This window comes from Choloepus didactylus, chromosome 2, assembly GCF_015220235.1.
Source record: "Choloepus didactylus isolate mChoDid1 chromosome 2, mChoDid1.pri, whole genome shotgun sequence".
Taxonomy (NCBI): domain Eukaryota; kingdom Metazoa; phylum Chordata; class Mammalia; order Pilosa; family Megalonychidae; genus Choloepus; species Choloepus didactylus.
Window position 1 is genome coordinate 10,520,608 of NC_051308.1, and position 17,138 is coordinate 10,537,745.

At 36.9% G+C, this 17,138-nt stretch overlaps 1 protein-coding gene across 5 annotated transcripts in view; it reads left to right on the forward strand.

Moving 5' to 3' along the window:
* The window catches only part of SNX9 (sorting nexin 9), a 140,188-nt gene that overhangs the window by 90,522 nt on the left and 32,528 nt on the right, over positions 1-17,138 (forward strand). For 3 of the 5 annotated variants that reach the window (XM_037820479.1, XM_037820502.1, XM_037820490.1), the window contains exons 5-9: positions 5,869-6,037; positions 9,249-9,399; positions 12,818-12,902; positions 15,759-15,884; positions 16,005-16,122. In XM_037820479.1, the coding sequence (XP_037676407.1) occupies positions 5,869-6,037; positions 9,249-9,399; positions 12,818-12,902; positions 15,759-15,884; positions 16,005-16,122 (649 nt within the window). The remainder of the gene's footprint in view (positions 1-5,868; positions 6,038-9,248; positions 9,400-12,817; positions 12,903-15,758; positions 15,885-16,004; positions 16,123-17,138) is intronic. The other 2 variants (XM_037820482.1, XM_037820495.1) reach the window with 1 other exon arrangement.

Genomic DNA, 17,138 nt, shown 5'->3' on the forward strand with positions numbered 1-17,138 from the left:
TAGGCCAAATGGCACAGTAAGAAATAGAATGTAGAAGTGTGTGAAGGAGGCACCAAAAGAATTTCCTTGTGTGATAATAAGGTGGACCCTTGAATGCAAACAGGGCCTCTCCCCCAAGCTAATAATATAAAAGGTATTGAGCTCATGAATTCACAGATTGGCTGGGTTGTTTCCTTCTCCTGAGCTGGGCTTTGTGGGGTTCCCTCATGGGTATGAAGTTCGCTTTGAGCCAGCTACGTGGCTTGGCTGATCTTAGCTAGGCTTTCTCACTTGTCTGGGGTGTTGGGTTCACTAGTAACTTAGAAAGGAAAAGGTTCAAAATCTTAATATTTTTAAAAACTTGACTTTATTTTTTTCTCTAGAGTTTCCTTCATTGGCTATATTACTTGCATGATATTTGTTCTATTTTTCCTCTGCCACTTATTATTTTTAGTGTTTCAGAGATACTGTATTGTGATACCAAACAACAGACTAGAAAATATACTAATGCATTGACAATAACCTTCGGCTACACATTTGGGTTTTTTGCATGTAGTGTTTGTGAGTGAGTGGCATGCTAGAGTTTTCTGGTGAATTTAATCCTGCCATGAATTTGCTGGCTTTATTTAGAAGCTTTGCTATATTCCCTTTCTTCCCGCATTCACTGAGCACCTTTTTTATTTTAAGGTGGATATTTTGGCTCAGATTGGTTGTGTTGAAAGTCTCAGCCAGTCACCACCTTCTTCATCTTCTCCTTCTCCTTCTTCTTCCATAAATAAGGTAAAATTCAAACTTGAGTGCAAGGGGAAATAAATAATTTGATAACCCCTAAGGTTAATCTCTTTTTCCTAAGTGAGATGATTATTTCAGGTAAAGTATCTTACAAAGCTCTTCTTGGGACTTGGCAACATAAAATATGGAACGTATCAGAATGGGACAGGTAAATGGGATTTACATCTTGGAGACTTGATTGATGAACTAGGAAGCTTGGGATTTATTCCATGAGCAGTGAGGTCTAATGAAGGGTTTATAATGAAATGTGGTTGGCAGTAAGTCGGTAGAGTATTGGAGAAGAAAGAGGATGAAAGCATTGTTAGCAGAAATGGGAGAGGAAGGCAGGTGAAAGAAAAGAACAGATGAGACTCCTCAGAATTGATAATCTAAACAATAGAGCAGAATGGATTAATGTGACCAAATACTTGCAGTGAAGGGACAAAGGGGTTATTGGAGTCCAGAGCAGTCAGAGGTCAAAGAACGGTTTAAACAGATCATCATAGTCCAGTTTGTTACAACAGGCAGTGGGCTTTGAGGAAACCAAGATCTTAGCATTTGGCACACAGAAAATATTTGTGCTGAGAACCTTAAGGATTCGAAGTTGCTGGTGGACACTATGGCAAAAAAAGAGTCTTTCTTCTTCCTCTTTCTTTTATGTGCCTGAAGGAACTAGATCTTTGGCTAGAAAAGAAAAATATCTTACATGCCTGTTATCATCTCTTCAACTAAACATTTCTCTGTTAATATGGCTTGGCATTGAAATTGTTCAGAAATATAACTGTCTGATCTTTTCTTCCACAGCATAAAATATTAGGTGTAATATTTGGATGGGGATTTGCCCAACTCAAAGAGCTGCCAGTCTTCATCTTTTCTTCAAATCGTATCTGAACCTTCAATTACTAAAATAGTCACTACTGAATATATGCTAGGTGCCAGGTATCATTTTAAGTGCATAATATCCATTAAGTCATTTAATCCTTGCAAATACCCTATGAGGAAGGTAATGTTATTATTATCTATTTTATAAGTTGGAAACTAATAGACAGGAGGTGAAGTAAATTGCCCAAGTTCACATAACTAATAAGTGGTAAAGCTGGGAATCAAACCCAGGTAGACAGTCTCCAGAGCCTGTGTTGTGAACACTATACACATGTGAAGTGTACTTGATGCAGAGTACAGGGAGATAGGGACTATCACATGAGCTGAGGCAAGGATTTGGGAACGTTTGGGGAACTGTGTGAAGTTTGAAGAAGAGAGAAGAGGGTTAGTAGAAAGATGAGACTGGGAAATGGAATGGAAGGAAAAGTTAGGACCCATGGTGTAAAAAATTCTTGATTGGTAGACTAAAGAGCTTGGGATTGATTCCATGGTCAGTGAGATCCCAGTGAAAGGGTTTATAATTAAATGTGATTGACAGTAAGTCATGAGGGGCTTGGTTTGATGAAGGGTGGGAAAAGAAAGAGGCTGAAGACATTGCTAGGAGAAATGAGAGAAGAGGGGAAAGTGGACGAAAAGTATGGAAGAGGCACCTCAGAATTGGAAATCGTGGTAGAGCAGAATAGTAGAGTATCCTGTGGCCAAATGCCTGCAGGGACGGGACAGGGGTGGGGAGGCGGTGTTGATCAGGGAGAAGAGCACAGTCAGAGGCCAAAGTATGCCAAGGGCTTGTTCAGAGAGAGACAGAGTGAGACTGGTTGTGGGCTGGTTACTAGTTGTTTATTAGTGGAAGGGCCCTGGAGGTCAGTAAAAGTCATCTGGGAGAGAAAGTGAGGAAAAAGTGATGGAATCTGGAGAAGAAATTTCCAGTTGGTCAGGTTTTGAAAGCATTGTTATCAGCCAAAGTCAGGTTGAAACAAGATAGGAATGTTCCAGGGGGGAAAAAAAACACATGGAGAGAAACAGACAATTAATAAATCATTAAACATGCCTGCAAGGATTTTATAGCCTATGTAGAGAGCAAAGATTATGTACAAAACCAATATAACAATTATTACAAGTCTATAAATGATAAAGTAGTTTTAAAAGAACTAACATGTTATTTGTTTTGGTCCTAATTAAGTAGATTTTCTTTTTTTTTTAGGATACTAGCTCTGAATAGTTGACATCACATGAAAATCTCTCTTGCCTGTTTGCTAAGTTACAGCTTTATGGTAATGACAGTGCTGAACTTTCACTGTTCTTATGATTCCAGTTTGTAACTCCTGTTCCTTTTCCGTTCGCTTAGTTGAGCCTCTAGCAGTTTTCTTGAATCTGATTCAGCCTTCCTGGGTTCTAATTCTAGCTTGAGGTTACACAAGCTAGAAGGGAGGTGGTAGAACTAGATCCAGCCCAGGCAACCTGACTCCGGAACATGTGCCTTAACTATGCATTTGGTCGTTTAATCCACCTTCCACAGGCAGCAGGTCTCGACTGAACAGGTCCGACTCTTTCAGTAGTTTTATGAAAATCATACTGACTGCTAGTCAAGCATTTGTACTTATTATGGTGTTTTTTTTGTTTTGTTTTGTTTTTTTGTTTTTTAAGAGAATTTGTGGGTTTACAGAACAATCATGCAAAATATACAGGATTCCCATACACCACCCCACCACCAACACTTGTACTGGTGTGGAAAATTTGTTACAATTGATGATAACACTTTTTTTGGTAATTCTGTTTTTTGAACAGTAGTTACATTTGTCACAATTGAACTGTTTTATTATCCAAAAACTTTGTACTTTTCGAAGTTTTTATTCTAAAAATAAGACCTCATAATTTAGAGTTTGGAGGATGCATAGTATATATTGTTGAATAAAAAACTCCCTCCATTAAAGAAAAATACGAAAGGATAGGATTCTTCTCTTACAAGAAGTGTTGATTGTCAGTCCATTAGCATAATCACATTCATTTCTGAGACCCACTGGGGTGGCTGGCAGGTCCTTATCAGCTGAGGATCACTTGGGAGCTGTGAATTTGAGAAGCACACAGTCATGAGGATGAAATGTCTTTTTGCTGTTGACACTTAACTGACTTTGTTTTTTCCCCCTTAAGAGTATAAGAGATGTTAGAGAGGAATCATACTTCCAAGTGTGAAATGTACTTTTTTTTGTTTTTCTTGATGCATTTGATATGTGGCAGGCAGTTAACCTATCCCATCTGTCTGTCAGTTACTGAAAGGTAAAAAGGAACAGCTGCTATAGCATTCTAAAACATTAGAGAGACATATTAGAAAGCTTGGATCATTTTCTTGCAAATCTCTTTTTTTTTTTTTACCACCGTCTTTTTTTTTAATGTAAAAAAGAAGACTCAAATATTCATGGTCTTGGATAAACGATATTGTATTTGTTAAGTAATAAAAAAAGGCATTATAAATTTTCCCTGAATATATCTGTAAATTTAAGGTGATTCAAATGAAAACATTATGTGTTTATATGTAAAAAGAAACAGATAAAACATATTATGCCTAAGTATTATGGTATTTTATCTAGTAGGCTCCAAAGTAGCTTGGTACTAGTACAAATAGATCACTAGGGTATAGTAGACTCCAGAAATAGACCCAAATTTATTATTTAATTGAATAATTAAATTGATTTCAAATTGGTGGGGAAAGGTTGAATGATTCATTAAATATATTAGGACCACAGGCTGACTCAAGAAAAGTTATGCTGGATCCCTTTATCAGTTCTTACATTTCTTACACTGGAGTAAATTCCACAGAGATCAAAGTAAAAAATCAAGCAAACAAAAAAACACAAAGAACAGTGGTTGCCTCGGGGTGGGGGGTGGGTTGGGAGGGAAACAGGTGACTAAGAAGCAGGGGTGGGAGGTAGGCTGCACGAACCCCTTACTGCAGTACTCTTAAGTTGGGTGCCCAGGTATTGTGTGTTCTAAAATTTAGTTTATAATATTAATAATTAAACTATAAAATTACTCAAAGAAATAATAGGATAAAAATATTTTATAAATAATTTTGGAGTATAGACTGCCCCCTTTTAAGCAAAACAAAACCTCCCAGTGTGTTCAATAGGAATATTCAGTAGGGATGTCACTGTATAATCTCAGGAGGGCAATTTGACAAAAATCCATCAGTTTTAAATGCACAGTCTCCTCAGCCCAGCAATTTTACTTGTGAGAATTTCAGATCTGTTGGGCAAATGGGAAAAGATGTAGAAGGGATAAGTATTGCAATATTATTTATGGTAGCAAAATACTGAAAACAAGGTAAATGAACATCAGTATGTGCTGGTTAAAGTATGGGAAATAAATACAATGGTATTCTATGGAGCCATGAAAAGGAATGATGAAGCCTCTATGTGCTGATGGATCTTGGAGAATGTTTCATGCTGTTAAGTGAAAAAAACAAAGTGCAAACAGAAGTATAATTTGGGCCCTCTCATGTTTAAAAACAGAAAAAGACTATGCATGGGATATTTCTGTAAGAATACACAAAGAATTTGTTTGTGGTAGTTGTCTTTGAGAGAATGACTGGATTCTTGGTTGATAGGCGTATTTTAAAAATTATATATCCTTTTATTCTGTTTAATTTTTTTAACTGTGCGTGTATTACTTTTTCAAGTAAAAATTAAAACCTACTTAAAAATATAAAAGATTGCTATAATGCTGTTAAGATGAATGAAACAGATCTCATTGTCAGCCTGTAAAATCTCAAAAACATAATGTTAAGTTAAAAAAGGCAAGTTGCAAAGAGACCCAATCAGCATTATTCTGTTTAGGTTAATTTTTAAAGTATAAAACAATTGTTGTTTTTGAATGAATTATTATTATGCAGTAAAAGTATAAACCGTACATGTGAATGGATATACTGTTCAGAAAAGTTGTTACTTTTCTGGAGAAAGAAGAGAGGGTGGTGGGCAGGTCTAATAGTTCTTGGCTTTGTTACTCTTTTTAAAGTTCCTGAGCAAATATGGCAAAATGTTAACATGAGTTAAATCATGTGGAAGCTGCTTTTTGTGTTTTCCTAATGTTTGAAAAAAATTTTATTAAAAATTGAAATTGTTTAAAATAAATTTCTATCGATTTTTTTCAACCACTCCTATTGTATTAAATTGTCAAATTATTCCTATTTAATTAATGGTTTTCAGAAGTCACAAATATTCTCTCCCCTTTTTACTCCATCAGCAGGTCAGTAGTGGCAATGACCCTTGGTCAGCCTGGAGTGCTTCCAAAGCTGGGAACTGGGAGAACACAGATGGCTGGGGAGCCAAACCAGAGGGTGCTGCTGCCCAGAGAAACACTTCCAATAACTGGGACACTGCCTTCAGCCATCCCCAGGCCTACCAAGGACCAGGTGAGCAAGAGGGCCATGCAGGTGGTCAGGTCTACCTCTTAAAGTGACTGTCATGAAAATAGATTTCATGCCATTGAACTGCTTGAGTTTACTATTATTTACTAATAGCAAACCAATTTGTCTGGATCAAAATGTAGGTAGTTGCTCCTTATAATCTTTAGTCTAGTCTCAGTCACCTACAAGGGCGTCACAAATTCAAATGTGTGCAGGGTCAGGTTCATAATATACAGGAGCAGAGCAAATGAGGTGGGGCTGTGGGAGACAGGAAAGCACATTTCTCTGTCTGTCTGTTGGAGGGGGACAGCCTCTTTTCCTCCAGCTGATTGATTCTATTACAGGAAAACCAAGCTGGTGTTTCTGGATCTCCATATTCTTAGGAAGAGACTGGAAATCTGCATTTTTATGTAATCTTCCCATTTTAAAGTCTTGGCAACTAATGCCCATTTGTTTTAAAATCTTGTGCTGAAAAACAGCTATATAGATCACATAGGGCTTATCACCTGCTGGGTTATGACCTCTGGAATAGCTATTTTATCTTTTCCTTAACTGCCTGTGGCTCCCTGACTATTAATAGAAATACTGAGGTAGAAGAGGAGCTTATAGAAGGGGAAATAATTCAGGAATTATGAGAATGACATCTGTTATGAAAGTAAATAAAAAGGAGAAGTCTACTCATTATTTCTTTATGATTCCTGTATCCTGTCTCTCTGTCAGCACATTGTCCTAAGGGCTGAGTGTCTGTTCTAAAGGGGAGGGATCTTGCACTCAGGAACCATAAAAGGGGTCAGGTACTGGTTTGCAGCTACCAGTTGACACAAGAGCTTGACTGTTGGGATAAGGAGTTGTGGGCTAGGTGGAAAAACTGAGACTACCCTACTGGTAGCTAGCTCTGTAGTCACATGCCTTGGCCACAGAAAAATTGGCCCAGATCTAAGAGTTTCTGTCCTTTCCTTTTTCCTTTTGTCATTTGTCTCTCGGCTTCTCTGTGGTGGTATGCTCAGGGCAGAGATCCCAGTGCTGTTTAGAGCCTAATAGCAGAAGAACACCTCAGGCCACACGAGGTGGGAGACAGGCAGCAAACAGCTGGAAGAGGAAGGAAGGAAGGAGAGCTGGCAGCTCCTCATCTGGGGCAGAAATTATTGTTAGAATATTTGGCTACTACTGCTTGTTAATTACGTCTTTTTTCATATTTTCTCTTTTTCCCATACCTGTTCTTTTTCATTTTTCCCCTCATTGCCCTTCTCTCATCTTTATTATTAGTATTAAACTCTTCCTTTTCAAAGACTTATCATCCATTTTGTCCTCTTCAGGGCTTCTTGATTTAAAGGGTATTTATTTTGCTTCTTTGTATGATTATGAGGCTAAATTTGTCAGTGTATAAGGCCTTCTCTGTGGACCACTTAAGATTTTTATAGTCTGCATTTATCAGAAATTACTTAGACTCAGCCTTCCTTAAATTGTTTCTGAGTTCTAATCCTAAACCTAGGTGGGGCTTTTGTTTCTATTTGAAATACTACTTTAATTTACTAGATGTCAAAATTCTGAGCCTACCCAAAGCCTCCTCAGAAAACTGGCCTTTCTAGTGGCAGAATAGATCATTTTTTCATGGTGTCAAGGGGTTCTAGAGAAGCCCCTCCTAGCCCAAGACAATCCTCAGTTGGAAATCCCACCATTAAAAATAATTTCTTTGTACCTTGAAAATACTTTGGCCTTTGGATTAAAATAGTCCTATCCCCTGAGAAGGGGTAGTTTTATTAGCTAATACTGTAGTAGAAATTAATTTATCCATGTCATGATAAAAAGAAAACTTGTGGCAGCAGAGTCAGGAGAAGTGACTGGAGGAAGGAGACTGCTGATGTAAGAAGAAACGAGTTGAAAATTTACCAAAGATGAGCTGCTCTTTATATAATTTTATGCCTGGAACCTGTCCTGCCAGATGATATTGAGTTGAAAGCATGAAATTAACAAAACATTTGTTTCCCAACAATTTAATTTTTTTCTTGCAATTTTATTGAGATATAATCACATACCATACAGTCATCTGACATGTACAATCAGTTGTTCACAGTATCCTCATATAGTTTTGCGTTCATCACCACAATCAGTTTTTGAACATTTTCATAACTTCAAAAAAATAATAAAAATAAGAATAAAAAATAAAAGTAAAAAAAAGAACATCTAAAACATCCCATCCCCTGCTATTATTCATTTACTTTTTTGTCCCCATTTTTCTACTCACATGTCCATACACTGGATAAAGGGAGTGGGTGCCACGAGGTTTTCACAACACATGGTTACACTGTATAAGTTATATAGTAATACAGTTGTCTTTAAGATTCAAGGCTACTGGATGGCAGTTCAACAGTTTCAGGTATTTCCTTCTAGCTATTCTAATACACTAAAAACTAAAAAGGGATATCTTTTTAATACGTAAGAATAACCTCCAGAATGACCTCTCAACTCCTTTTGAAATCTCTCAGCCACTGAAGCTTTATTTTACTTCATTTATCTTCCCCTTTTTGGTCAAGAAGGGTTTTTCAATCACACGATGCCAGGTCCAGACTCTTCCCCAGGGATTATGTCCCATGTTGCCAAGGAGATTTACATCCCTGGGAGTCATGTCCCACGTAGGGGGGAGGGCAGTGAGTTTACCTGCTGTGTGGGCTTAGAGAGAGAGAGGGCTACATCTGAGCAACAAAGGGGTTCTCTGGGGGAGACTCTTAGGCACAATTTTAAGTAGGCTTAGCCTCTCCTTTGCAGTAACAGGTTTCATAAGGGCAAGCCTCAAGATCAAGGGCTCAGCCTGCTACCAACAATTTAATCTTGATTGATTCTTGCAGAGAGATAAGGTACCATTTGTTAAGCATTTATTATTTTCCAGGCATGCTGGTAGATGTTTTACATGTATTTTATCATTTAATCTTTACAACCGTCTTGAGGAATATGGGTTTCATTTTGTAGATGAGCAGACTAAGGATTAGAGAGATTAAATAATTTCACACTAAAAGGCAAAATCCATATTTCAAGCTTTAGCACACTCAGACTGCAAAGCCTATGCTTTTGCCTCTACATTATGCTTCTATACCATACCCTTTCCTCCGTCTGTTTTATTCTTTATTGTTAACACAGTGGGTAGCTATTATCAGATGATTAAGTGATTTTATCTTTATTTTGTTTTTTTTTACTGATGATCTTCTGTTCCCACATCTAGCAACTGGTGACGACGATGACTGGGATGAAGACTGGGATGAACCCAAGTCATCGTCTCCTTACTTTAAGGATTCAGAGTCTGCTGAAGCAGGAGGTGCTCAGCGAGGAAACAGTCGTCCTACTGCGTCTTCCATGAAGCTGCCGCTCAACAAGTAAGCTTTAAAAGGACATAGGGAGAAAACGTGATCTGTGGGTAGAAATACACACAACTAGGCAAAGGAGTAGTTGACTTTTCTCCGTACTCCTTTCCAGTTTTGAGTATGGTTTTATGATTTATATTTGGATCTTAGCTTGGTAACTTTTTTTTTTTTTAAGAATTTTTATTTTACAAGGTTAATAAGTGGAATATTTGTTTTATGTAATGATCTTCCTAATAGTTTTAATTACTTTTATTTTATCAACTCTATGACCTATTAAGGTTTCAATGCTGATGTCACAAGAAAACTAATAATAATAATAATAGCTCTCTTTTAAATTTTTTCTTGTTAATCACTCACTGTGTGCCAGGCTTCATGCACAGTGGTTTATGTACATTCTTATTTAACCCTTACATATCCCTTTGTAGTTTATATCATCCCTATTTTTACTATGGGAAAAACTGAAGATCACTCAGGCTTTAAGTAGTATAGTGAAGATTCCAATATAGTCTCTCAGTCTCTGAAGCACACACTCTCAGCTACTATGCCTCATGTTTTATAAGAGTTTACTTTCTCTTAGATTAAGAAAGAATATTTTAATAGAGCTTGTAGACATCCTGCTTAATAGGAAAGCACATAGGAAGGAGTTAATATAGTAACATAGCAATGTTGGATTCTTTGGTAGAGACTTCTCTTGAATAAGTCTGTAGTTTACACTGTGTAGTATAAAAGATAAATAATATATGGTTTTTGTAAGAATCTTCAAGTATTCTTCCTATAGTCAGCAATTTTTTTTAAATGGTTGTATTTTCTAAAATTGCTAGTACTTTTTTCTCAATGTTCCCAGTCCATGATTCAAAGCAGGTATCAAAGAATGTTAATCTATGTCTAGAAAAATTGAAAATGTAGTTTTTGATATATATCTAGAAGTCATGATCTATATTTATATATGTGTGTGTGTGTGTGTGTTTAGTGGGTCCTTCAAGTTTTCTATAGTATATTTAAATAGCATCATGTGATTAAATGAGTTACCTTTTGGCTACACACTTTTTCTATCTCTCTATCCAGTTCCTTCCATTAAGTAGTTTCATACTCAGTCACATGCATAACAAAATTAGCAATTCATCATCCACAGTATCCTGTTTCTTAGAGTCCAATTAGAAGTTCTCAATATTATCAGTAGTAAAGTATCTTACTCTCAGTTGTTCTTTGAACCTAAACAGAAAGTATGTTTACAACTCATTTAAATGCAGTCTCTTTTAACTCCGTTTTGTAAATGAGATAGCAGATACTCAGAAAAAAAAAAAAAGCCCCCCAAAAATCACTGGCTGCTTTTTCATAGCTAATAGCTATGTTTTCGTAGCTTGTCTACAGGGGTTCTGTCTTCTAGCTTACATGCTTTTCACACTTCCTTTTTAATTTGCTGTATGATCTTGGGGAAGTTTGATGACCTCTTTGAATCTCAGTTTCCTCATCTTTGAAATGAAAGTGTTGGCTTTCATTAACAATTCTTTTTGTGCTAAAATCTCATACCAGATTGAAACCAAATTAGAGCATCCTAATTTGAACCTGTACTTCTGAAGTTTCCATGTCTGTCTGTACTGCTAGAAACAATTTTAATCTGATGGTATTTGTATTTAACTAAACTAATATATAAATGAGTCATTTAAACTTTTAACAGTTGTAAAAATGTTTAAGGTATTAACGCTTTTCAGTAATTAATCCATTTTCTATGACAGCTGTATTCCAGTCATGGAATACAAACCTTATATTAGAAAAGGAAATTAGAATTTTAAACACGCTTGAGCTTTGTAAGAATCCATCTCAGTAACACTCAAAGAATTAAAAAATTGCATTGCTGTTCAGTGAGTATTAAATGAGCAGTAATATTGTTGGCCCTAGCATTTTGCTGTGATACGTAAAAATCCCCAAAAAGTGTGAACTGTGATTTCCGCATTCGGAAGCTTACAATCCAGTCAAGTTGCTGTCACTATGCATAATCCCTAAATTTCCCATCAGCAGTTCTACCAAAGAATCCTTCTTTAATAAAAATGTTCCATGTAAGCCCCTTAATTCATTAAGCATTTAGTTTGTTCCCAGAACTCCTCTAGGTTCTGGAAACAAAATACTTTCCTTAAGGTATTATAGTTTGCTGTAATGTGTAAATGGATGATAACAATTAAGTCTGGTAAATTATATAGCAAAAATATGCTCAGAATGCCAAGGAAGTACAGAGAAAGTTCTGAATAGGGAGAAAGTTTCAAAGAGAAGATGGCAAATTGCAAATAATTTTAAATTATTGAGTACACTCTAAGCTCCTTAAATAAGACTTTTCATTTAATTCCCCTATCACCTTTGAAGTTAGGTAGCGATAGTCCCGTTCTTCACACAGGGAGACTGAAGCTCCGAAGGTCACATAGCTATTAAGTGTTAGAGCTGGAATTCAAACCCAAGGCCGTCCAGCTCCAGAGCACCTATTTGTTCCTTCTTTAAGATACAAAGAAGGGGAAAGGGAGGTGAGTCCAGAATGAAGGAAAAGAATGTGCTAAGATTGGACCCCTGAGACTATCACGTTGGCCTTTAGCTTAGGATGGAAGTGAAATTAGAAGTGAGGTAGCTCGAGTTTTTGTAGAAGTAAGGTTTCTTTTCTTGTTTTAGATAGTTTGCTTTCTAGAGGTTTTTTTTTTCCCCCTATTTATTTTTCCTGTTTATTAAAAAAAACTTCTAAAGCCCCAATTAATCTTGTCTTCTTCAGAACTAGCACTTTGGATGGCTAAACCTTTATTCCAGCTGTTCTCTAATTTTATGAATTTCCTTTGGCTGTAGATCTGATTTCTGAAAGTAGCCAGGTTTATTACATATTTTGGCCTTAAATGAGGCATGTCTCTTTATTAAGGAGAATGGTTTTCTTATTTTTCCTACTTTGGATCTGAAGGCAATTCCAAAAGGAAGTGGCACAGTCGCTTATGATCAGTGACAGCTTCTCTGGAATAATTGTCACTTTCTGGAGGATGATGAAAGGCAGCTTGAATTTGGATATAGAAATTCCAGTATGTGACCTCGTATGGGGCCAACTCAGATTGTATGCTCGGTCCGTCCTGTTCTTCTGTGAACTGGGTGACATTTTTCTAGCCTGCCCTTCACTCTTTGTTGGATGATAGAATGTTTCACATCCAGTTAAGCAAATGGAGTAACCCAAAATATTACACCTTCTGTAATCCAGCAGTTCTCTTACTAGATGAAGGTTAATTAAATGACTAATTGGCAATGAAACAATCTGATTACATGAGGTTTCAGGTACCACAGTTTCCTAGTCCTTGTGCATCTGAAAGGCAGTACAAAGTTAAAACTGTTTTATTAAGTAAATTTGGACGAGAGTTGCAGAATTCTTAAAAGGAAAGATGCACTCAGGAACATTTGTCTTCATGATTAGGTTTCCTGGATTTGCGAAGCCTGGAATGGAACTGTATTTGTTGGCGAAGCCACTAGCAAAACCCAAAGAGAAAATTTCTATCATTGTAAGTTTGTTCGTTTTGTTTGTTTTAAACTCTTTTATAAAACCTTAAAGTTAGGAGGATTTTTAGTCTTTTGGAAAGTATTTTTAAACACATTTACTGCTCTAAATAGTAGACAGTTTGTGCTAGTTATTTTAGGAGTACTAAAGATAATTGACATAAATTAATGCCTGTCATTTTATTGTTTATTTTTATCTGTAAGACTATAATAATTCAACTAACACCCATAATATATATTCTTTTAATATTAGCTAATTGTATAGGACTGATCTAAAAAAAACAGCCTGTAAAATATACTTTGAGGCACTTTAGAGAAGAAAAATTATTAATATTTAAGTTTCTACCCTAGCAAAGATATGTGGGTTATCAAAATAAGGTGCCTTTTCCAATATGTTGGTAACATTTAGACTTTCTTCCAATAAACCAGCCATCGGGTCAAGATAAGGAACTAGCAAATGAAGCTGGGAGTTGATGACACCATTAAGGATATCTGTCTTAAAATAACTTGATTATTACATAATATAACACACAGCCTGTTTGGTTTCATCCCAAATTTTGATTGCTGATAGAGTTTCTATCTAGGCCATATCTGGCTTTATATTCCTACATGAAGTTCTGGAAAAGAGAACTGTGGCTATCTTTTGACCCTGTTGACCTAACCCTACAACTGTGAGATGATAAAGTGCAGGAATGATATCAGAATGTTTTATCACTTGTTCCCACATCTTTGAAAAACTTGAAATTCTGGAGACCTCCAGATGGAAGGGCTGTGACCAAGAGCCCCTTTTTATCCTTCTTCCCTCAAAGCAAAGTTGGAGTAATTATCTTCTGGGTGGTTAAATTAAAGATTATTTTAATTTTCTTGTTTTCTCTGGACTTTTTTATTGTGAATATTTATCACTGTTCTTTTCATCACATTTAAAACAACTCTACAGAGTTAAGAGTCATGATTAGTGGCTGGAACAAAGCTAAAGGTTTTGAGTTGTCCCTCAAGTTTTAGGTAGATGTGGCCCAGGTACCCTGCCTGTGGGGGCTTGCAAGGAAAGGGAGCTGGGGAAAGACACTGAGTCGTCAGGAAACCAAGAGCAAGCAGAGACCTGGTTCTTTGCTTTTAAAGTACAGTAACCTTTTCCACTAATAAAATGTACCCTGTGAATGTTGGGCTCTAGCCCATCAGAGAAGTTCCCTTGGTCCCAGTAACTGATAGGAAGTCCCCCAAAGGCTCGTCTCATAAATTCCTGCTCTGCAGCCTTCAGCGAGTTTCCCGGCTCTGGGCTCCCTCTGGGGGAGTCGTAGTAGTTTGTTCTCAGAGATCTTCCCTTAGTCCCTTATTGGACTTCTGTGACCCGTTCACCTTCTTGACCCTGATGACCTCTGAAGTGTCACACTCTGCCCAGCTTTTTCCATGTTCCACCTTTAAGAAGAATTAGGACTGGGCATACTTTTCCCCTTGTCTGTCTGTCTGGTTTTATCTGTAGGATCTCGGCCAGAGCAAATCTCTTCAGCTCGGTTCACACATTTTCCTTCATTTTCTTTTCGCTTTCCTACTGTACTTTTTTCTAACTTCAGCATTAAAACTTGTTTTTTAAACTATTTTCATTCCTCCTTGAATCTCTCAATGAATCTTTTCCCAGAAATAGTATTCCATGTGCAGACCACCTAGGTATTTTTTCACCTTATTCTTGGATTATGTTATAATTCAATTAAATTTTTTTCTATTCCTATCCAAGAAGATAACATATTCCCTATATAAAAAAGACTCCCATTGTACTTTATATGTTCTTTGATAAAATCTGCCACCCTGTGACCTGGATCTCTGAAATCTACGATCTTTATGGATTGAATGATCTAAGCCAATTTGAGACCACTGGTTGATGCAGAGAGATTGCAGGAGCCCCATGGATCCAAGGCCCTCTACAATGTCCTCCCTGCCTTTGGTGTGATTTTAAACATGATGAAATGTGGGACTGCAGATCTACTGTCATACCTAGCAGAAATGGTCCATAGGCTCAAGCTTACACACTAGTTCCCTGTAACCCCACAAAGAACTTAGCTGTTTCCCACCTCCCACCCAGTTAACTCCCCATTAATTTAGTGTAATCCTAAACCTTACCTGTGATACTTAGCCATGTTCTTAGTTCACATTACCACAGCCCAGACAAGTCAAGTACTACTGCCAAGGCCTGCTTGCCTAGCCTGTGTTGTGGGGACTACATCCAGAGCTTAATACTCTGTGGGGGGCTTGGCTTCCCAAGTGCCATTCATATGGCAAATGACCCCTTCTCTGCCCTTACCACTGAGTTGAAGATAAACCATTTCTGTAAGTCAGAAGCTAGAAAGGCGTGACTCAAAGTATGGCCTATGGACCAGTTGCCCATCTGCAACCTATTTGTTACCAGTCTATGACATATGAGTACAAAAATGGGAGGAAGTGTTTAGAAGGTTTGATGGCAGTTTGACATTGTTGAGACATTCAAGTGTGTAGTTTTATATTTTATAAAACTGTTGGTCCATGATAGTTTGAAAAATTTAGAAACTATACTCCTTCCTCGCATATAGCTGAGACACACTGGGCTAGAGAGAAATTGCACTGTATCCTACACTCACCTGGAAGGAGGGGAGCAGGCACCTCCTGCCTGTGATCTGAGATGCCCATGTGGGGAGAAGGGTTTACCCTAACAAGTGTTTTCTTAAAATATAACATCTGACAAGAACAGAGAACATTTATGTAACTTCTCAAAGAGGAGCATGCGTATCCAAAGGACATTTAGCCCTGAAAAGAATCGTTTGCTTATTTACATCAATTTTATTATAATTTTTCCATGTAACAAAATCACCTCTTCCTGGAACATTATGTAGGTTGGAGATTATGGCCCAATGTGGGTTTATCCTACCTCTACATTTGACTGTGTGGTAGCAGATCCCAGAAAAGGCTCCAAAATGTATGGTCTGAAGAGCTACATTGAATACCAGCTAACACCTACTGTAAGTATCCCAGTTATCAAAAACAGAACCATGTTTGTGTCATATGTTACAGTTTGCTTTTTTCTGCCTTTTGCATAGTTGATCTTGGTAACTTTTTCCTCTGTTTCCCTTATTTTGTAGAACACAAATCGATCTGTAAACCACAGGTACAAGCACTTTGACTGGTTATATGAGCGTCTCCTGGTTAAGTTCGGGTTAGCCATTCCAATCCCTTCTCTTCCAGACAAGCAAGTCACAGGTGAGTTTGCATAACATTGAACTCGGGTGACAACTCAGAACACTCCAGTTAGACCATCCTAATGGAAGTCAGTCATGGCATTTCCCATAGTTTAGAGGAGCATAATGTATGAGTTTGAAAACAGTGGTGAAATAAAACTATGACAAGGGAACCATAGCATATTGTACATATATTTGGAAGTTACCTAACATTTAACAAGAATATATAATGAAAATTTCTGTCAGAGTTCTTGTTTTTATATCTTGAATTCTAGCAATATCGCTGTGTCTTTATTACTACACCCTTTCCTACAAAAGAAGTATGTGAATTTTAAAATATGTGGAAAATGACACCTGAGAAAATAGAAATGATCCAGTTAGCCTAAAATGGAAAAATAAAGTATGATCCAAATGATGTAAGCACATTATTTATACTAGCTGTGTCCTTTCATTAAAAGTGTGTAAACATCAATGTAGACAGTACAGAGCTTCTAAATGTTGATTTAGGAAGTTGCCAAGTTTTCTACTTAATTATTTTGAATGACTATTGCTATTTTAATGGTTTTTTTTTCTCTTTTTTCTTCTTCTTCTTCTTCTTCTTTTTTTTTTTTTTTTTTCGTCATTGAATTTTACCCTCTCCCTTTTCTTACTTATTTAAAGTGTCAAGCTCTTCCTCCATACACCCTCATCTCCACATCTTCTAGTATATAATCCATGGTGCTACCAGAGCACCTTGTAGATAGGCAGTTAGAAAATATTTGTTTCTGTGTGTATTTTGAGAGCTGTCTCATTGATCTGATTTTCTTTTGATTTCTAGCCTAGTGAAGAACCTGTCATATTAGTACTCAAGGACTCAGTATGCTTGTCTTAGATTAATGTTTGTAAAGAAGCTGAATTTTACTAAAGTTTAAAAGGATTTTTAGTATATAACCTGAAATTTTTCGGATAAATGAAACTAGTAAGTACAGAAAGGAATGGATTAAGGGCAAGAGTAAGACTTGAGAGGCCTTTCAGAGACATTGAAAGACTGACCTAAAC